At 50.3% G+C, this 22,883-nt stretch overlaps 1 protein-coding gene across 1 annotated transcript in view; it reads right to left on the bottom strand.

Moving 5' to 3' along the window:
* Window positions 1–22,883, bottom strand: part of LOC119972744 (uncharacterized protein C18orf63-like) — a 128,019-nt gene that overhangs the window by 80,303 nt on the left and 24,833 nt on the right. Inside the window, exon 3 of the mRNA XM_038810055.1 lies at window positions 7,222–7,294. Within this exon, the coding sequence (XP_038665983.1) occupies window positions 7,222–7,294 (73 nt within the window). The remainder of the gene's footprint in view (window positions 1–7,221; window positions 7,295–22,883) is intronic.

The raw sequence follows: 22,883 nt of genomic DNA on the forward strand, positions 1-22,883 counted from the left end.
CCAGCATCAAATAGCTTGGCAGAGAGGGCAGTGCAGATAGTTAAACGGGGGCTAAATAAGCAGACATTGGGCTCGATGGACACCAGGTTAGCACGTTTTTTATTCTTGTACAGGACCATGCCATACGCAATAAGTGGGGTGACCCTGCTGATGTACTCAATGGTCATCGGCTGCGTAGCCGACTGGTTTGATTCGCCCAGATAACGGCGAGCCGTAACGACGTGTTGCAAGGGTGTTGCCTGGTTTAAAGTCAACCTCTTTGACGCTTCGCACCTAACAACGCGGTGTTCGTTGGTAACTTCACTTGCTGGCTCTCTGGGATTGTCGTCTGTCAAACAGACTCTTACCAAGTTCGGGTCCGGGGCAAACTCGTCACTTGCGGAGGTTGGTCCTTCTTGAGATTCCTTGGAAGAAATATGACCTTAATCCTCCAACTCCATTGCCGAACCAGCTTGCTGTGATGCCTCCAGTCTGTGTCAATGCCTGACGTTGTATCTTCAGATTCGAACATGGAGATGCAGATGTCTGAGGATGCAGATTCAACTATTCAACCGCCTCCTGACGATTGTTCACCAGTGTTCCTGCTGCAGATGACATACCTCTGCGAGGTACAGGCCGACTGATCCGGCACATCAGGTGTGCGACAATTTACTGGAGCCAAAGAGAGTCCGATGTCTTCCACCTGTTCCTCCTACTCCTCCTCATCGGCCGTCAAGGGGGTCCTCGGACTTACACTTAAGTAATGGGGAAGGAATGTCATATCCGACAAGGGCCCTATGGAGTGGGAATGATTATCCTCCCTGTGGTTCTCGTGGAGTCCAAGCACTGAGGGGTCGGGGACCTCCATTTAGCATTGTATAAAAGATCAGCCAGTAAGGCACCGACCAACAAAAGACCAGATAGGGGTCTACCGTCAGTTGTATATAACGTGGAGTTGTATATAACGTAACTGTAAATAAAGCAAAGTTCTTTATTTTACTCAGTGTGGACTCTCCATGACCTTATTAAAGCTGCAATTATGTTACAACCATACAGAGATATGGGGCGGCATTCTCCCCTACCCGGCGTGACAGAGGGTCCCGGAGTAGGGGAGTGGCGCCAACCACTCAGGGGTCGGGCCTCCCCAAAGGTGGGGAATTCTCCCCACCTTTGGGGGCCAGCCCCGCGCCGGAGCGGTTAGCACCAGAAGACTGGCGCAAAAAACCGGCGCCCCCGGCAGAGTTGCTGGCCGAAAGGCTTTCGCCGGTCGGCGCATGCGCCAGCAGTGACGTCAGCGGCAGCTGGCCGCTGACGTCACTGCTGGCGCATGCGCGATGTGGGGTTCTCTTCCGCTTCCGCCATGGCGGAGGCCGTGGCGGCCGCGGAGGAGAAATTGTGCACCCAGGGCACTGGCCCGGAGTCTGAGCGGGGGGCCCCGATCGCGGGCCAGGCCACCGTGGGGGCACCCCCCGGGGTTCGATCGCCCCCCCGACCCCCCAGGACCCGCTCGCGCCACTGATCCCGCCGTTCCAGATGTGGTTCAAACATCGGCGGCGGGAGAGGCCTCCCAGCGGCGGGACTTCGGCCCATCCGGACCGGAGAATCACCGCAGGGGCCTCTCCGATCGGAGTCGCGAGATTCCCGCCACCGCCACTTCCCGGGTGGCGGAGAATCTCTGCCACGGCGGGGGCGGGATTTTCTGCAGCCCCAGGCGATTCTCCGACCCTGCTGGGGGTCGGAGTATTTCGCCCCTGATTAGACCCCAGTTGGCAGTCCCTCCATCCCTGGCCCAGTCCTCTCACATTCCCAACACCTTGGGTGGGATTCTCCCCTACCCGCCGGGGCGGGGGGTCCCGGCGCCGAGGAGTGGCATGAACCACTCCAGCGCGGGCCGCCCCAAAGGTGCGGAATCCTCTGCACCTTCAGGGGCTATGCCAGCCCTGGAGTGGTTTGCACCGGCTGGCGGGGAAGGGGCTTGACGCCACGCCAACTGCCGCCTAAGGGCCTCCGCCGGCCGGAGCGAGTTGGCGCATGCACGGAACCGGCCATGGCGGACCAATACAGCCGCTGGTGCAGAAGAATAGGAGTGCCCCCACGGCACAAGCCCACCCGCGGATCAGTGGGCCCCGATCGCAGGCCAGGCCACTGTGGGGGCACCTCCCGGGGCCAGATTCCCTTCGTGCCCCCCCCCCCCCCCGAGGACCCCGGAGGCCGCCCGCGCAGCCAGGTCCCGCCGGCAAATACCTGGTGTAACATACGCCGGCGGGACTAGCCGAAAACGAGCAGCCACTCGGCCCGTCGCGGGCCGGAGAATTGCCAAGGGGGGGGGGGGGGGGGGAGGCGCTGCCAGCGGCCGCCGACCAGCACGGCGCGATTCCCGCCCCCGCCAAATCTCCGGCACCAGAGAATCCGGCAGCCAGCGGGGGCGGGATTTCACATCGCCCCCTCCCCCAGTGATTCTCCGATCCGGCGTGGGGTCAGAGAATCCCGCCCCTTATCCTCCTTCCACGACATTCTCCCATGCAGTCTCAGAACATGTAACACCTGCCCTTTTACCTCCTCTGCCCTCACTGTCCAAAACACTCCTTCCAGGTAAAGCACCACTTTACTTGTACTTCTTTCAATTTAATATTCTGCATTCACTGTTCAGAATTCAATTGTTTCTACATTGGGAGACCAAAAGTAGACTAGGCGACCTCTTTGCGGATCACACCCGCTCAATACCCAAGCATAAAAACACGATCTTCGGTTTGCTTGCCAATCTAATTCACCACCTTGCTCACAAGCTCACATTTCTGACCTCCGCCATTGAAGCCCAACACACTTCATCTTCCGATTAGGCACCTTACAGCTTTCAGGACTCAATACTGAGTTCACAACTTCAGACCATGAACTCTGTCCTCCATTTTGATTTTTTTGTTTGTCAAGTGCTAGTCTAACTTGCTTTCATGTCTTTGTTTTCAAACAGAGCTGTCCTTTATCCTGCCATCAACATTTACTCTGGACCAATGCTTTGTTTCTTTATTCCATTACCACTTCCCTCATCTTTTTCCATTATACCGTTGTCACATAATCTCCTCTGCCCTCCAACCTATCCGACCGTCCACTCTTTTACAGTCGATGCTGCCAGTCCTGCTGAGTTTTTTCTGCACTTTCGCTTTTCAAACAAGTGCACGCTACTAGCAAATTTATAGGTACCCACAAAAATCTATAGGGGAGAATTCTCATAATACATTTTTTCCAAAAATGATACTTTATTATTAAAAATTCGTAAAATTACACTTAATAACAGTTCAAATTGGGCATTGCCTAAAGCGCAATAGGGTTCATTTCTTTCCCCTTTTAGCACTCTGAGGTGCCTCAATACAATTACAACATATATTACACGACAAAGGTACCACCCTAAGGGCTTTGCAAAGTTACCAACCCTTGGTAAACTATGATAGGTGGAGTACCAGAATACTGATGCATTAGTTCACTGGTGGAGCTGAATACAGAACAAGTGTCGTGCAGCAACAGAAGATGGAAAAATCTGAACCAAAGGCAGCCAATCAGAATGTAAGGGAAGGAGATTTTAAGGAGGAAAAAAGGTGCAGTTAAACTTTAGCAGGTGTATTTTGGACAATAATTGGAAGCTTTCAAAAAAAATGCAAGATTGTGATGAGAGTCACAGCATTCATATTTAAATCATAGGTTTTTTTTACAGCGCAGAAGTAGGCCATTCAGCCCATTGAGTCTGCACCGACCCTTGGAAAGAGCACCCTACTTAAGCCCACGTCTCCAACCTATCCCCGTAACCCCACCTAAGGGTGGGACTTGGACACAAAGGGGCAATATAACATGGCCAATCCAACTAATCTGCGCACCTTTGGACTGTAGGAGCACCCAGAGGAAACCATGCAGACATGGGGAGAAAAGCAAATTACTGCTGGAAACTGAAACCAAAAAGAAAATGCTGGAAAATCTCAGCAGGTCTGGCAGCATCTGTAGGGAGAGAAAAGAGCTAATGTTTCGAGCTCAGTGACTCTTTGTCAAAGCTAACAGACAGGGAAAATAGGAAATATTTATACAGTGGAGTGAGAATGAAAGTCGAGTCATAGCCACAGAAACCCAGGGAAACCGGTTGTTAATGGCCACAGAAAACAAGGGAAAGAGTGCTCATGGAAGTCCCCAGAGAGAACAAAAGATGTGAGAGGCCAAACAGCAGAAAAACTGACATCAGAGGGTAAACTCTGACAGATGTAGATGTGGGGGGAGGGGAAGGGAAAGGCAAAGTGGAGAAAGGGTAAGGAAAGATGGATATGATGGTTGGGGGGGGGGGGTGTTTAATATATATTAAGAAAGAAATGGTAAAAGACAGTTAAAATTAAATGGGATGAAAACAAATGGGTCGAGGTGGGGTGGAGCTAATCATCTGAAGTTGTTGAATTCGATGTTAAGACCGGAAGGCTGTAGCGTGCCTAACCGGAAGATGAGATGTTGTTCCTCCAGTTTGCATTGAGCTTCACTGGAACATTGCAGCAGGCCAAGGACAGACATGTGGGTATGGGAGCAGGGCCTTTTGTTAAAATGGCAAGCAACGGGAAGGTCAGGATCCTGAATGCGCATAGACCGGAGAGGCTCACCAAAGCGATCACCCAGTCTGCGTTTGGTATCTACGATATAGAGGAGACCACATAGGGAGCAGCGAATGCAATAGACCAAATTGGAAGAGATGCAAGTGCAACGCTGCTTAACCTGGAATGAGTGTTTTGGGCCTGGGATGTTAAGCATGGAAGAGGTAAAGGGGCAGGTGTTGCATCTTCTGCGATTGCATGGGAAGGTGCCATGGGTGATGGGAGAGGTACTGGTATGGTGGAGGAGTGGACTAGATTATCTCGGAGGGAATGGTCTCTGCGGAATGCTGACAGAGGGAGTAAAGGGAAGATGTGTTTGGTGGTGGCATCACGCTGGAGTTGGCGAAAATGGCAGAGGATTATGCTTTGCATACGGAGGCTGGTGTGATGAAATGTGAGAACGAGGGGGACTCTATCCTTGTTTTAGGAGGGAAGGGAGGGGGCGAGGGTAGTGGCGCGGGAGATGGACCGCACATTGTCAACAACTGCAGGTGGGAAATCACGGTTGAGGAAGAAGGAACACATTTTCAAAGCACCAATTTGGAAAGTGGCATCATCGGAACAAATGCGATGGTGGCAAAGGAGTTGAGAGAAAGGGATGGAGTCCTTACAGGGTGTTGGGTGCGAAAAGCTGTAGTCCAGATAGCTGTGGGAGTTAGTGGGCCTGTAGTGGATATTAGAAGATAGTCTATTGCCGGAGATGGAGACAGAAAGATCAAGGAAGGGAAGGGAAGTGTCTGAGATGGACCAGGTGAAAGTGATGGAGGGGTGGAAACTAGAAGCGAAGTTAATGAATTTTTCCAGGTCCGGACGAGAGCATGAAGCGGCACCAAAATAGTCATCAATGTATCGGTAAAGGAGTTGTGGGAGGGGACCCAGGTAGGCCTGGAACAACAAATGTTCCACATACCCCATAAAAAGGCAAGCGTAGCTAGGACCCATGTGGGTACCCATTGCTACACCTTTGATTTGGAGAAGTGGATGAGTTAAAGGAGAAGTTGTTGAGAGATAGAACAATTTCAGCCAGGCGGAGGAGAGTGGTGGTTGATGGGAATTGTCCGGGCCTCTTTTTGAGAAAGAAGTGAAGAGCTCTCAGGCCATCCTGGTGTGGTATGGAGATGCAGAGAGATTGCACATCAATGGTGAATTGATGTGGGCCCGCGAACTGGAAGCTGTCAATATGACGCAGTGCATCAGAGGAATCCCGGATGTAGCTGGGGAAGGAATGGACCAGAGGAGTGAGGATGGAGTCAAGATAAGAGGAAATAAGTTCGGTGGGGCAGAAGCATGCTGACACAATGGACCTGCTGGGACAGTCCTTTTTGTGGATTTTAGGAAGTAGGTAAAAGCGGGTTGTCCAGGGTTAAAGGCATGCGGAGAAAGTGGAAACTCCACAATCACCCAAGGCCAGAATTGAACCCGCGTCCCTGGAGCTTTGAGGTGGCAGTGCTAACCACTGTGCCACCATGCCGTCCATAATGTTAATACAATATATCATTCAGGTACCCACCTAGGCATACTTGCTGAGATTTTGAAATCTTTTATCCAGGGGATAAATACGGTTTGCATTCACATGAGTCAGCACCTTCTGCCAATTATCCTTTATTCTGGCCTAAGAGGCATCACCATCGATAAGAAAGAGAAATTCCCTCCTCATCCAAACGCTCCTACTAAAACTCTTGCAACTGTATTAAAAATGTGGGCAGCACCACGGTTCTCAAGATTGCTGGTTGATATGTTTGCAGATCTTATTCAGCTATTTATAACAGTGCACCCTTTAAACTGCCTCAAAATTTGAAGTCCTACAACTTGTCCACTAATGGACAAACTGACAATCAGTCCTATCTAATGTGTGAAATGTTTAAATCAAGCTGAGCTCAAACGCAGGAAGGTTCAGTATTCATCAGCTCAATCAACTCCTGTTTACCTCCACCCACAAGAATACATTCAGTCCCGTTGCCTTTTGGAAACAAAGGAGAGACTGGAAAAAATTACTCTTTTAAACTTGTATTTATCTAGCACCTTTAACATAGCAAAGTGTCTCAAGGTGCTTCAAAGGTGCAAGATTAATAACTAAAATGCTTCATTTTCAATGGGGCAGCAGGGTAGCATGGTGGTTAGCATAAATGCTTCAGAGCTCCAGGGTCCCAGGTTCGATTCCCGGCTGGGTCACTGTCTGTGTGGAGTCTGCACGTCCTCCCCCTGTGTGCGTGGGTTTCCTCCGGGTGCTCCGGTTTCCTCCCACAGTCCAAAGATGTGCGGGTTAGGTGGATTGGCCATGCTAAATTGCCTGTAGTGTCCTACAAAAAGTAAGGTTAAGGAGGGGTTGTTGGGTTACGGGTTTAGGGTGGATACGTGGGTTTGAGTAGGGTGATCATGGCTCGGCACAACATCGAGGGCCAAAGGGCCTGTTCTGTGCTGTACTGTTCTATGTTCTATATGTTCTTTGTTATGATCTTCAATTTTTCTATTTGATACAATCAAGTTATCAAATTTCAGTTACCAAATGTCAGCTTTATCATTTTATTCTACATTTTAATCCATTTATGTAATTACTTCACATCTCCTAGATAGAATATGGTGATTTAAAATCCATTAACAGTGTTATATTAAAAATTATACTCACTGGCATTATCAATATAATTTCTTTATATTCTCCTGGAGCAGCAACAACTTCTGGATAAAGAAATAGCAGTTCCCTGTAACAATAAAAAGGAATTAATTTCCTGAGTATCTTGTCACTGTTTGTGAGAAAATGGTAACTTAAAAGAATGCAGATGATTTATCCAATGATGTATGTATCTTGCATTTCATAACTACAGTTCAACTGTAACGGTAAAAATCTACTGGAAACCACACTTTACAATACAGCCAATAGTATGGTAATCCACAAAGAAGTAATCAACTTGAAATAATTTGTTTGAGATATCTCAGCAGAATCTGGGAACTGCTACAATTACAAAGCCGTGAAAATCTTTAAAACAAACACTTGTCAGCTGCTGTTACATTTTAATAGTGCATTTGAGGCATTTTTCCATCATTGGTCAAATCAAGACATATAAACCGACTGACTTAATTGTTCCAACACCAGCAGAGATGTTTTTTCTTCTGAACCTTGTGATTGCCAGAATAGCCGTCTTCTTACTAATGTGTGGGAGAATTTACCAGATGTGAATGTAAATGAGAGTGGGTGTGGGGCGGTGGGTTCAAGAAGGAAGCAGCAGAGTGTCTTGCTGGAGTGTCTGCCAGAATCAGAATTGTAAAATTAAAAGCACGTACATATTGTCAATTTCACAGGATTGTTTGGCAAAAACCCTGAGTGAAAGGTACACTACAAAATAGCAGTCTTGGCAATACTTTGCACCACCATGCAAAAGAACTTTGGTGAACCCTCCTTGGAATGGTATTTTACATTCTTCTTTGGTCCTTTTATTTTTTTTAATACACTTCTATTTACTTTAATTGAATTAACTGCTATACTGAACTAATGATTGTGCAGTGGTGATTTTGATCTTCCACCAAATACCAGATTTCATAATCATGGGCGGGATTCTCTCAGCCCGCACCTGTTCGGAAAATCGCCGGTACAGGCGCAATTTGCGTGATGCCGGTCTGCCGATTCTCCGGGTGACTGAGAACCGCCGCCATTGGCATCGGTGCGGTGCCAGTCGGGCACAGCTCTGCGCTGCCTCCCTGGAAATTCTCTACCCGGGATCAGCTGAGTGGCCGCCAAGAAAGCCCGAATCCCGCCGGCACCGTTCACATCTGGTCTTACCCTGCGGGACCTCGGTGTCCATCCTGTTGGGGGCAGCCTGGTTGGGGGGCGGGGGGAGGGGTGTCCGACCCCGGGAGGGGCCTCCACTGTGGCCTGGCCCGCGATCGGGGCCTACCGATCAGCAGGCTGGCCTCTCCTGGTGGGGGCCTCTTTTGCTCCGCGCCAGCCCTTGTCGTCCTACGTCATGTTGTTTCAGGGCCGGGGCGGAAAAGGAAGCTACCGCGCTTGCGCGAGTTTGTCGCAGTCCGCATGCGCGCATTCGTGCCGGTCGCAGCGCGCATGCGCAGATCCACGGCACACGTTTGACACTGGTATTGGCAGCTGGAGCGGCATGAGTCGCTCCACTGCCGTGCTGGCCTCCTGTAGGGCAGAGGATCACTTCACTTAGCGGTCCAATGACGCCGTCGTTAAACTCTCCGGTTTTTGCGACGGCGTCAACACTCTGCCGTCAGAAGGGAGAATCCCGCCTCATATCTTTTTTCCAATCTACAATATACAAAAGAATTAAACTGTGGGCCAATTCTGTCCTCGCATAGCAGATCAATAATCATTAGATACCTTGAATGCAATAATGGTCAGTCGGTATATTAATATTTTTGGTGCCTCTTCCAGAAAGGAAAGCATCATGCACTGCAAGTGTCTATTTGGTAGGAGACTAGAATGTGAAGTGCTGCTAGATGCTGTTAACATGCGACCATTTGTACAGCAGAAATGGTGGGGGCAATTACAGTCCTGTTGTAGTATTTGACCATTGTAAGACTTTAAACTTGAAGCAGCAAATGGAGATATCCCCTTGAGCCTCTCCTGCAGTGTGAACCTTCTAGCACTCCAGGTGACCCCTCTTCTAAATAAAACTGCAGCCAATATTAGACTTATGTAAAGTTTTCACACTGGCGTATAGAGCATATAATTAAGCAAGGTTGACTTCAGGACTTCCACACTGCGATAATGATGTATATTTGCAAAATGGATCTCAGCCATTGTGTTTTTACCCCTGTTGATTGCCATCGTACAATATGATTTTTAGCACCATACCTTCAGATGATCTTGCACCGCAAACAACTAATAGTGAAATAGCATTGCAGTAAAATGCTCTGGTGCGCTAAACAAGAAAAACTTCAATACAAAAAAATGACATTCTTTGCCTCTGAGCTATACGCCAAAATCAGGAGATGACACAAAAGCTTGATCAAAGACTTAGGATTTTAGAAACATCTTAAAAAGAGAACTGGAAAGACAAAATTCCAGAGTTTAAAGCCGAGACAGCTGAAAGCACAGCTGTCAATAGCGGAATGATTAAATTCAGGAATGTGCAGGAGATCAGAATTGGAGGAGCGCAGAGATCCCGGAAGTTTGTAGGGCTGGAAGAGGCTACACAGAAAAGGTCATGCAGGGAGTTGAAAACAAGAATGAGGATTTTGAAATGGAGGCACCGATGGATGGAAGCCACTGAAGGTTGGCAAACATAGGGGTCATGGGTAAAATGAGATTTGGAAGGACAAGCAGCAACAGAATAAAAAATAGTTTACAAGGAGTAGAAAGAGGCTAACAGGAAAGCAGACTCACATTGTGTTGAAATGAATGTGTTAATGTGAGGTGCATTACACGAGGTCAATGAGTTACAGACACAAGTTGCCACATGGGGTTATGGCACAGTTGTTGCAACAGAGAGGTGGACTAAACAATGTCAGAATTGAGAACTAACGATGCCTGGCAACGACGAATGTGAAATGGATAGAGAAGGGGAAAACGACGTGGAATGGGAAGGTGGCAGTATTGTCTAAGGATACAATTACAGCTTTTCAGAGGGACAAAATTAGACTGGAAAGACTTCAAAGACTGAACCTATATGGTAGAGTTAACCAACAGAAACGCAGCTCTTATATGGTTGCGTGATTCCTCTAGACCCAAAATAGTGATTTAATGACCAAGAAAGCCAGCAGTACGAAGCAAAAGATTTATTTAATTTTGAACAATAATCTGTCCGCATGCAGTATCGACAATCACAGTCCCCGTTGGGACAACCAACATGCTGGTCTCTGCTCAGGCTGGCTTTTATGCTCAATACTAACAAGCCCCAGCTGGGTCGGCCTCCGCCTCCTACCTGGGAAGCTCGTACTCCACAAGGCCCATGGAGAGATCGATGATGGTTCCCCCGTGGGTCTCATGGGGGTATCACACCCCCCCCTCCTACCCCTCCCCCCCCTCCTACCCCCCCCCCCCCCCACTCCTACCCCCCTCCCTCCCCCCCCCACCCAAGTCCGAAAGTTCCCCCTCTGCCATCATCAGCGGGGGCTTCCTGCGCCACTTTGCCCGAGGCTGGGGCCTGGGATGGGTGGTGTATACCGGTTGGTCAGCCATCTTTTTCTGGCAGACCTGTGGAGGGTTATTGCCAGAACCTCGGCCTCGGCACAACATCGTCCGTCTGAGTAGATGCCTGTGTGTCCATGTACGAGCTGGAGTCATCTTCCTCCTGCTGACCCGGTTGATGGGCCATGGCAGATTGGGTTCCCTAGCTGAGGGATGGTTCTTGGCATGGTGAAGGCATCGACGTTGTCGTTTGGGTATCGTGCAGCACGGGCTCTAGCTTCTTGAGGTGGTACACATGTTTTCATTGGATTTTCCCTTGAATCTTGACTTTACAGGAGACTTTGATCACGGCTTCAAGGAGCCAGAGTGCACTGTCTCCAAAGTTGCCGGCATAGACTGTGTTCCCTGATTGAAACTTCTACCTTCAAATCCAACAGTCCTGATGCTGTTTCGGTGCTTTTTGCTGCACTTCCACTTTCCCCACCCAGGTTCGGGAAAGTCAGACTTAACCTGGTCCTAAGCCTGCGGCCAATCAGCAGTTCTGCTGGTGCTACCCCTGTCATCATGTGTGGTGTCATCCAGTAATTAAAAAGGAATTGTGCCGGTCTGTGGAGCTGTGGTCTGCTTCTTTATGACTCTTTTGAATGTCTGAACCGCACTTTCGCGTAGGCAGTTTGATGAAGGATGGTACGAGGTGGCTCTGGTGTGCCGGAATGTGGCAAACTCCTTGCTCGTGAACACCCTTCCATTGTCCATCACCAAGTCTTCAGGAATCCCATGGGAACTGAACAAGCACCTCAGCTTCTCGATGCTGGCCCTTGACGTCATCGAGGCCAATTTATAAATGTCAAGCCATTTTGAGTGAGCGTCCAGGATAATGAGGAACATGGACCTCCTGAAAGGCTCTCTGAAGTCTGCTTGCAGTCTCACCCATGGCCGTCCTGGCTGTTCCCAGGAATGAAGGGCGGCTGCCGGCGAGAGATTTTGGTGCTCCTGACATACCGCGCAACTGTTTAAGACTTGCTCTGTCTCCATCGCCCACAGGATGCCATAGGTAGCTCCAAGCCAGCATCTTCATCATCGAGGCACCCGTGTGACTACTGTGTAGATCCTTCAGAAGGGAATCCTGACCCTGTGGCAGGATGACCATGTGAGCTCCCTGTAGCGCTAACAATTATACTCAAAGCCGAGAGACGAGTACAATAGAGGCTTTATTGCTGTACGATGTTGTCCCTCCATCTGCAACAGTAGAGTAAGGGTCTGAGCAGCTCTCATACATTTATACATAAGCTCCCTGTGGGCGGAGCTAGCCGGCAGGAGCTTACCGGAGGAACCTGTATTACAGGTACAGGCATACATCCCCCTACTGCAGTACACATAACTACAGTGGTTATCTCACCACATTCACCCCCTGTAAAAATGAGTCCGGCGGGGGTGACATGTAACTCTAATACAAAGGATGCTATTTACAAGAGGGTCCAACAAGGAAAATCAAGAGTCCATCCGGTTAGCAGGTTACAGGTTGAGCCGAATCGGTGGTCGAACGTTCCGCTGTGATCGGCGTAGCTGTGGTGGTGATGTCGGCACAGGCGGTGATGGCAACGATGGTGCAGGTGTTGGCGGTGTTGGTGCTGGCTGCTGGCGGGATGACTCCGAGAGCAAGCCAAAATCTTCCGTGTCCTCCAGGGTGGGCAGGGGGATGAGGGATGGACCTGATGGGGACGAATAGGGGTTGGCGCGGGAAGGGGTGTGGGCATGGGATCGGCACCTGAGGGAGCCAGGTCCCGGAGCGAGACTGTGTCCTGGCGGCCGTCGGGGAACTCCACGTAGGCATACTGAGGATTGGCGTGGAGAAGGCGTACTTTGTCCACCAGGGGTTCCGCCTTGTGGTGCCGTACATGCCTACGGAGAAGGACTGGGCCCGGAGTCGTGAGCCAAGTCGGGAGCGACACTCCAGATGTGGACTGCCTAGGGAAGGCAAAAACATGTTCATGGGGTGTACTGTTAGTTGCGGTGCACAGTAGCGACCGAATGGAATGGAGCGCGTCAGGGAGGACCTGCTGCCAGCGAGCGGCTGGGAGGTTCCTGGACCGTAGGGCCAGCTGGACAGCCCTCCATACCGTCCCGTTCTCCCTCTCTACCTGCCCGTTTCCCCGGGGGTTGTAGCTGGTCGTCCTGCTGGAGGCAATACCCCTGCTGAGCAGGAATTGACGCAGCTCATCGCTCATGAATGAGGATCCCCTGTCACTGTGGATATAGTCGGGGAAACCGAACAGGGCGAAAATGGAATCCAGGGCCTTGATGACGGTGGCAGACGTCATATCTGGGCATGGGATGGCAAAGGGGAACCTAGAAAATTCATCGACCACACTAAGGATGTAGGTGTTGCGGTCGGTGGAGGGAAGGGGCCCTTTGAAGTCCACGCTGAGGCGTTCAAAGGGGCGGGATGCTTTCACCAGGCGCGCGCGATCTGGCCGGTAGAAGTGCGGCTTGCACTCCGCACAGATCTGGCAGTCTCTGGTGACTGTCCGTACTTCCTCGACGGAGTAGGGCAGATTGCGGGCTTTGATCAGATGGTACAAGCGAGTGACCCCCGGATGGCAAAGGCTGTCGTGCAAGGCACGGAGCTGGTTCACTTGTGCACTGGCACATGTACCTCGGGAGAGGGCGTCTGGGGGCTCGTTGAGCTTGCCGGGGCGATACAAGATCTCGTAGTTAAAGGTGGAGAGCTCGATTCTCCACTGCAAGATTTTGTCATTCTTGATCTTGCCCCGCTGCGTGTTGTTGAACATGAAGGCTACCGACTGTTGGTCAGTGAGGAGAGTGAATCTCCTGCCGGCCAGGTAATGCCTCCAGTGCCGCACCGCTTCAACGATTGCCTGGGCTTCCTTTTCAACAGAGGAATGCCGAATTTCGGAGGCGTGGAGGGTGCGTGAAAAGAATGCCACGGGTCTGCCGGCCTGATTCAGCGTGGCGGCAAGGGCGACATCTGAAGCGTCACTCTCTACTTGGAAAGGCAGAGTCTCGTCTACGGCGTGCATCCCCGCCCTGGCTATGTCAGATCGAATGCGGGCGAAGGCCTGTTGTGCCTCGGCCGAGAGGGGAAAATGTGTGGACTGGATAAGTGGCCGGGCCTTGTCTGCGTATTGCGGGACCCACTGGGCGTAATAAGAGAAAACCCAAGGCAGCGTTTGAGGGCCTTGGGGCAGTGGGGGATTGGGAGCTCCATGAGGGGGCGCATGCGGTCGGGATCGGGCCCCAGTAGTCCGTTTTGGACTACGTAGCCAAGGATGGCTAAGCGGTCTGTGCGGAACACGCATTTCTCCTTGTTGTACGTAAGATTAAGGAGAGATGCGGTGTGGAGGAATTTATAAAGGTTGGCATCATGGTCCTGCTGGTCATGGCCGCAGATGGTGACATTGTCCAGGTACGGGAAGGTGGCCTGCAGTCCGTACCGGTCAACCATTCGGTCCATTTCTCGCTGAAAGACCGAGACCCCATTCGTGACACCGAAGGGAACCCTCAGGAATTGGTACAGACGACCGTCTGCCTCGAAAGCAGTGTAGGGACGGTCCGATTTACGGATGGGGAGCTGGTGGTAGGCGGATTTCAGGTCAATAGTAGAGAAGACCTGGTACTGTGCAATCTGATTGACCATATCAGAAATGCGGGGGAGGGGGTACGCGTCGAGCTGCGTGTACCGGTTGATGGTCTGGCTGTAGTCCACGACCATCCTGTGCTTCTCCCCGGTCTTAACCACTACCACCTGGGCTCTCCAAGGGCTGTTGCTGGCCTCGATGATACCCTCCCGAAGCAGCCGCTGGACTTCAGACCTGATGAAGGCCTTGTCCTGGGTGCTGCACCGTCTGCTCCTGGTGGCGACGGGCTTGCAATCCACAGTCAGATTGGCAAAGAGGGAGGGAGGCTCGACCTTGAGGGTCGCGAGGCCGCAAACGGTGAGGGGAGGTAGGGGTCCACCGAATTTGAGGGTGAGGCTCTGGAGATTGCACTGGAAATCCAGGCCTAGTAAGAGTGAAGTGCAGAGGTCGGGGAGAATGTACAGACGGAAACGGTCGAATTCCACGCCCTGTACAGTAAGTTTAACCAGGCAGAAACCCCGGATCGGGACAGAGTGGGAACCGGAGGCAAGGGAGATCTGCCGGTCGGCGGGATGGACCGCAAGGGAATAGCGCCTTACCGTGTCCGGGTGGACGAAGCTCTCGGTGCTCCCGGAGTCGATGAGGCAGGAGGTCACATGGCCGTTGACCAGCACCGATGTGGAAGAGGGTGCCAGGTTGCGAGATCGGGACTGGTCGAGCGTAACGGAGGCGAGCAGTGGTTGGTCGGCGGTTGAGTCAGATGAGTCCGACGAGGAGCGGTAGCGACCCGTGTCCCGTGATGGCGGCCCCTGGAGACGAGATGGCGGCATCCGCAGTACCTGTGGGTAAAATGGCGGCATCCATGGAGCGCACGTTATGGGGTCAGAACAAAATGGCGGCGCCCATGGAACGCACATGGCTGTGGTGGATGAAGATGGCGGCGCCCATGGGGCGCACGTGGCGGGGGCGGCAAAAGATGGCGGCGCCCACTGATCGCACGTGGGTCGGGGGAAGCGGACGGCGGGGCCCATTGAGGGAGCGGCTGAGGCGTGGGGACCAGCGGTGCGATAGCGGCGACCGTCCGGGACTGACACACCGCTGCGAAATGGCCTTTCTTGCCACAAGCTTTGCAGGTCGCTGTGCGGGCCGGGCAGCGTTGGCGAGGGTGCTTCTGTTGGCCGCAGAAGTAACAGTGGGGACCCCCAGGGGGTGCGGTGCGGCGGGCAGCGCAGGCATAATGCGCAGGGGCGGCTGCTGGGGGGGCCGTTTGCGGGGTCCACGAGGGGTAGGACGGATGGGCCTGGGGAGCCGTTTGCGGGGTCCACGAGGGGTAGGACGGGTGGGCCGAGTGGCTAGCGGAGTAAATTTGCGCACTACGGGAGGCGGCCGTCATGGAGAGCGCCAGGGCCTTTGCGGCCGCGAGGTCGGGGGCGACCCCTTCCAGCAGTCGTTGCCGGATGGGGTCCGAAGCAATGCCTGTAACGAAGGCATCGCGCATGAGTAAATCAGAGTGTTCCGTGGCTGTGAGGGCCCGGCAGTCGCAGTCTCGTACCAGAGGTATAAGGGCCCTCCAGAAGTCCTCAATCAACTCACCCGGCTGCTGGACGCGAGTAGAAAGTTGATGCCTCGCAAACAGGGTGTTCGCCGATGGTGCATAGTTCTCCTTGAGCAGTTCCATAGCTGCGGTGTAGTCGGTCGCATCTCGAATGAGCGGAAAGACGCTGGAGCTAAGTCTGGAGTACAGGAGTTGCTTTTTCTGAGCCTCCGTCAGGGGAGGGTCTGCTGAAGAGATGTAGGCCTCGAAGACTGCGAGCCAGTGATCAAAGTCTTTTCTGGCATGAGGCGACTGCGGATCCAGCTGCAGACGGTCAGGCGTGATTCTGATGTCCATGGTGACTGGGAAATCGTACAGCAATAAATTGTAGCGGTAACAATTATACTCAAAGCCGAGAGACGAGTAGAATAGAGGCTTTATTGCTGTACGATGTTGTCCCTCCATCTGCAACAGTAGAGTAAGGGTCTGAGCAGCTCTCATACATTTATACATAAGCTCCCTGTGGGCGGAGCTAGCCGGCAGGAGCTTACCGGAGGAACCTGTACTACAGGTACAGGCATACATCCCCCTACTGCAGTACACATAACTACAGTGGTTATCTCACCACACTCCCCACAGCATGACCATCCCCCATGCTTAGTTCTTGAAGTTTCTGGGCATAGGGCAGGAGGGAATCCCCTGCAGTCCATCGGAATTTGCGGTCGAGCTGTGTCATAATGGGTGAGGAGCTGCAAAGACATTGGTGCTTTTTCACCCAAGTGAATGATTCTTCTTGTAAGCACCCCAAACTCCCTCTGGTTCTTCTTTATCAGTATGTATGTGTGTGTGTGTGTGTGGGGGGGGAGGGGGGGGGGGGGGGGGGTGGTCAACAGAGTGGCCAAGTTGGAGTTGAATTTCCCTTAATAATTCACCAGCCCCAAAAAGAACCAAAGTTCAGTGGCATTCCTCAGAGTTGGGGCCTCTTTTATGGCCTGAACATTCTCCTCCACAGGTGTACGCCATCCCTATCAACCTTGTACCCCAAGTATGTTAATTCCTTCGCTCTGAACACACACTTGCTCCTCTTCAGCCAGGTGCCCACTTGGGAGAACTGTCTGAGCACTTCCTAAAAGTTATCCATGTGCTCCTTATCGGTGACACCCATGATGAGCATGTCATCTAAGTATATGGCTACCTTTGGCAGACCCTCCAACACTTTCTGAAAGAGAGCTGAACTGACGACACTCTAAATGGGATGCAGATGTACTCAAATAACTCTCTATGCGTGTTTATAGTTGTGTATTCCCTGGATGAAGTTCCACCTGTAAATAGGCATGGTTCACATCGAGCTTTTTAAAGTAACACCCTCCAGCCAGTTTCACGTATAAATCTTGCACCCTGGGCATCGGGTAATGGTCCAGGCGCAAATCCCTGTTCATGTAAGCTTGTAATCCCCGTAGAGCCAGATAAGCTTGTCCGGCTTGCTAACCAGTAACACGGGTGCGGAAGAGTGTTCTCTTCACCGATTCTGGTGGCTCTGACCACTACATACTTTCCATCCACACATCTGGCAATGTGGTCGGCCTCCCCTTCGTCCTCAAGGGAGATATCCCATAGTTCTGCAGTGGCTCCTGAGTGCTGGTCCCAAATGCGCAATTGCTCCTTGGGTTGCCTCTTGGGAGGTGATCTGGCCAGCCTGGCACTGCCCATGATGCTGCGGAAGTCTGATATGGAGGGCGCGCCAAACTATGGACCCCATAGTCCATGGACCCCTGAAACTTCAGGGCGATAGTGACAAGTCGATGGCGCATTTCAAGTCTAACGTAGGCTCCACCAACGTTATGTATTCCACAAACAAGCCTATCCCCGAACATTTCCGAGAGGAACAGCCCAAACCCCCAGTGCTCTGATAGTCGCCTAAGGCTGGTCAAAAAGTCAGTGACCGACTCACCCAGACACCGTGCAGCCGTATTGAACCTGTGACGTTGCATTATAACTGAAGGTTTCGGACCATAATGTTCAACCACTAGTGCAACCAACTCACCGAATGATTTGGAGTCCAGTGTAGTTGGGTTTCATAGATTTCATAGAATTTACAGTCCAGAAGGAGGCCACTGTGCCCATAGAGTCTGCACCGGCCCTTGGAAACAGCACCCTACATAAGCCCATGACTCCTCCCTATCCCCAAAACCCAGTAAACCCACCTAACGTTTTTGGACACAAAGGGCAATTCACCTAACCTGCACATCTTTGGACTGTGAGAGGAAACACCCGGAGGAAACCCACGCAGACACGGGGTGAATGTGCTGACTCTGCATAGCCAGCGACCCAAGTCAGGAATCAAACCCGGGACCCTGGAGCTGTGAAGCACCTGTGCTAACCACTATGCTACCGTGCTGCCCTTATGCAAGACTATGTAAGGGTATGTAAGACTCTTTATAATTCCAAACGGCGGAGCCCCACAAGCTGTCAGGAGAATCACATTTTGGTGGTCTTCCCCTCAAATACTGTTGGCCTGAAAGAAGTACCTCATAAATTCTGTGTATTGGCTCCAATCTTCCAGGCCTGCAAAAGAGGCCTCTCGCTTACCAAAAGCGGCTTTTTCAAATTTTATATCCTCACGTATCTGCACAGTAGTCGCCTGGGCTGAGCATTTTAACAAGCGGGTTCGGAGTCTCCTTTGTTCCCGTCACCAGTTTAATGGGCCAAGGAAGCCAGCAGCAGGAAGCAAAAGATTTATTTTACTTTTAACAATAATCTAACCACAGCAGATCTACAATCACAGTCCCCATTGGCGCCTCGTGGTGGTTAAGAAATATGTATAAAAATGTCAGAGTAATGTAAAAACAAAACAGCAACAGTAGAAGGCTTCAATTATTCTCATATCGACTGGTGAAAAAGATAGTAAAAAGGGCAAGAAAAGTGAAGAAATATATATATTTTAAAGCAATGAGGAATGAGGCTGAGAAGGATCTAATTCTGGGACTGAATGAGACCAGTGGACTGTGTTTCAATGGAAGAACATCTGGGAAATAGTGATCAAAATATAATTAGGTTCAAAGTAGTTATGGAACGCAAAAAAAAAAATGAAATACCCACCTAATAATCAATGATTGAGCAATGGCGGGACTTCAAGACAGAGATAGTTCAGATACAAACCTATTATGTTCCTATAAAGATGAATATGAAACATCTAAAGTTTGAGCTCCTTGGACAAAAAAGGGATTCGAGTTTAAACAAAATAGGAAAGGAAGTGTATGATAATTGTCAAGTACTGAATACAGTTCAAGAACCAGCAGGAATACAGAGGAATCTGTAAAAGGATGCAAGAAGGACAAGGTGAGAGTGCTCTGTTTATTTTCAACAAAACTTGGGATACAAGACACTCCCAACAATTAATCTGGAACCTGCAATTTGATCATGTCTTCTGGAGTAATAAACCCATTTTTATGCATAGAGTAAAGCCATTCAGCCCATTTTGACTCTCTGTAGTGCAAACCAGTCAGTCTCATTCCCCTGCTCGATCCCCGTAGCTCTGCAAGCTTCCAGCCAATATCCCAGATTTCATGTGCCCATCCAAATTCCTTTTGAAATCGTTGATCTTCTCCAGACTCATAGGCCACAAGTTCCAGGTCATCACCACTCACTTTGTAAAAATAAAATCTTCCTCATACCAAACCTGCATCTCTTTCCCAAAAACCTTAAATATGTGTCCCCCAAGTCCCTGCACCAACAGCTTGGGAACAGCACTTTTTTTACCCACCTTATCCAAGTACATCGTAATCTCTAACAAATATCCCCTTAATCTCCATTGCTTCAAGGAGAACAAGCCGAGCTTCTCCAACTTAACTTTGCAGCTAACATCAGCCAGCCCTGGACATCTGATAAATCTCCTCTGCACCCCCTCAAAGACCCTCACATTCTTCCTGAAGTGTGGTCACCAGAAATAGAAGCAATACTCTAGTCACGGCATAACCAGAGCTTTATGAAGGTTCAGAAAACCTTTCCTGCTTTTGTATTTAATACATCTATTTATGAAGCACAAGATCTCGTATATTTTGCTAGCCACTCTCTCATGTCCCATTGAGTGGAGGATGGTGACACTGATATTTTTACTGGACCAGTAATCCAGAGACCCAGGCTAAAGGTCTTTGGATATGGATTCAGATGCCGCCATGGCACCTGGTTGAATTCAAATTCAATTAATTACTAAATCTGGAATTAAGAGCTAATCTCAGTAATGGTGACAATGAACCTATTGCATTGTCATTAAAACCCATCTGGTCCGCGAATGCCCTTTAGTAAATCTGCTGTTGCTACCTGGTCTGGCCTGCATGTCTCTCCAGACTCACAGCAGTGTGGTTGACTCTTAACTACTCTCTGAAATGATTGAGCAAGACACTCAGTTGTGCAAATCACTACAGTAATTTAAAAAAAATTAGATGGATCACTTGCATGAACCGAGGCACCACACACTGCTTAGTCAACCCTGCAAAGTCTTCCTTACTAACATTTGCCAGTGGCTTGTGCCAAAATTTGGAGAGTCCCCCCAAAGATTAGGCAGGCAGCAGCCTCACCGAATCGGGCCTTCCAGCCAATGTCCCAGACTCCTCCATCAACAGCCCTGGATATGTCCTATTCCACCAGCAGGAGAGAATTAGCAGAGGTGGCAGCAGAGTGGTGTGCAATGTGGAGGGAGTTGCCTTGGAAGTGCTCTGGACCACAGAAATTCTCACAGCATCGGGTCAATTATGTGCTGATTACCATCTAGGTTCCCTCCGCTGGTTTGAGTCTGGCACAAAGGTTGCAGTGGTTGGAGGTCAAACATCTCAACTCCAGGAAATCACTGTAGGAGTTCCTCAGGGTAGCGTCCTAGGCCCAACTATCTTCAGCTGCTTCATCAATGACCTCCCTTCCATCATAAGATTAGGAGTGGGGATGTTTGAGGATGGCACCATGGTTCAGCACCATTCGTGACTCCTCAGAAAATGAAGCAGTCCGTGTCTAAATGCAGCAAGACCTTGACAATACCAGGCTTGGGCTGATAAGTGGCAAGTTACAATCACGCTGCACAAGTGCCAGGCAATGACAATCTCCGACAAGAGAATATCTAATCACCATCCTTTGACATTCAATGGCATTACCATTGCTGAATCCCCCACAATCAACATCCTGGAGGTTTACCATTGATCAGAAACTGAATTGAACTAGCCACATTAATACTGTGGCTACCAACGCAGGTCAAAGACTAGGAATCCTACGGCGAGCAACTCACCTCCTGACCCCCCAAAGCCTGTCCACCATCTACAAGGTACAAGTCAGGAGTGTAACGGAATACTCTTCACTTGCCTGGATGAGTGCAGCTCCAACAACACTCAAGAAGTTTGACTGCATACAGGACAAAGCGGCCGCTTGATAGCTCCCCTTCCACAAACGTTCAAACTCACTACCACCGATGAACAGTGGCAGCCATGTGAACATCTACAAGATGCACTGCAGTAACTTACCAAGGTTCCGTTGACAATACCTTCCAAACCCAAGACCACCACTAACTAGAAGGACAAGAACAGCAGATACCTGGGAACCCCACCATCTGGAGGTTCCCCTCCATGTCACTCACCACCCTGTCTTGGACCACCCTGTCTTAGAAATATATCACCGTTCCTTCACTGTCACTGGGAACTTCCTCCCTAACAGCACAATCGGTGTACCTACACCTCAAGGGCTGCAGCAGTTCAAGAAGGCAACTCACCACCACCTTCTGACGGGCAACTGGGGATGGGCAATAAATGCTGGCCTAACCAGTGACGCTCACATCTCACAAATGAATTTTTAAAAAATGAATCAGTACTCCCCCAAGTTGAACACCACTTGGAAGGAGCACTGAGTTGCAAGGGTACAGAATGTATTCAGCTTGGAATATTTCATTGGACATCTCCAAGAATGGCTTGGGAGCACACTACTAACCAAGCGTTGAAGGCTGATCTGCCAGACTGGGCCAACAGAGAACAAAACTTATTCACCAATCTATCACAGACTGGTTGGGGTCACACCGAGCACAAAGGAGGATGGTTGCAGTTGTTGGAAGCCAATCATTGCAGCCCAGGACATCACTGCATAAGTTCTTCAGAGTAGCATCACAGGCCCAGCCATTATCAGCTGCTTCATCAATGACCTTTCATACATAATACTTTCAGAAGCGGGGATGTTCTCTTATTATAGCACAATGTTCTGTACCACTCATGACATAACAAATACTGAAGCAATCTGTGTCCATATGGAGCAAGGTTAGGGGCAGCACGGTAGCATGGTGGTTAGCATAAATGCTTCACAGCTCCAGGGTCCCAGGTTCGATTCCCAGCTGGGTCACTGTCTGTGCGGAATCTGCACGTCCTCCCCGTGTGCGTGGGTTTCCTCCGGGTGCTCCGGTTTCCTCCCACAGTCCAAAGATGTGCGGGTTAGGTGGATTGGTCATGCTAAATTGCCCGTAGTGTCCTAAAAAGTAATGTTAAGGGGGGGGGGTTGTTGGGTTACGGGTATAGGGTGGATACGTGGGTTTGAGTAGGGCGATCATTGCTCGGCACAACATCGAGGGCCGAAGGGCCTGTTCTGTGCTGTACTGTTCTATGTTCTATCTGTCCAATATTCAGGCATCAGATGCCGCGTGGTCTTATGGGCCAGGGTTTAGAAAACTCCAAAGTATATCATGGAGTTCACCTGACCCACGACTTTTAATAGATTTTGGTTATGGGGAGCACAAGGGTCCACTCTCCAGGTGTTATGCAACAGACACCTAAAGTATTTTTAAAACAAAACAATGTTTATTCTATGAGGGAATGGGACGTTTCGGCGTGGCCAATTCGGCGTGGCTGATTCAGCGTGGCCCATTTGCCGTAGCCGATTCGACGGAGGAATTTTTCAGCGGAGGGACGTTTAGCCGTCAAATTAGTCGTTATAGTCGTTATTAGTCGTTAATTGCCAAATAGTCCAGTTCTAATTGCCAAATAGTCCAATTAGCTCTCTCTCTCTCGTTCAAATGAGCTATTCTAGTCGTAATAGTTCTAATTGCC

This window comes from Scyliorhinus canicula, chromosome 10 (genome assembly GCF_902713615.1).
Source record: "Scyliorhinus canicula chromosome 10, sScyCan1.1, whole genome shotgun sequence".
Lineage (NCBI taxonomy): Eukaryota > Metazoa > Chordata > Chondrichthyes > Carcharhiniformes > Scyliorhinidae > Scyliorhinus > Scyliorhinus canicula.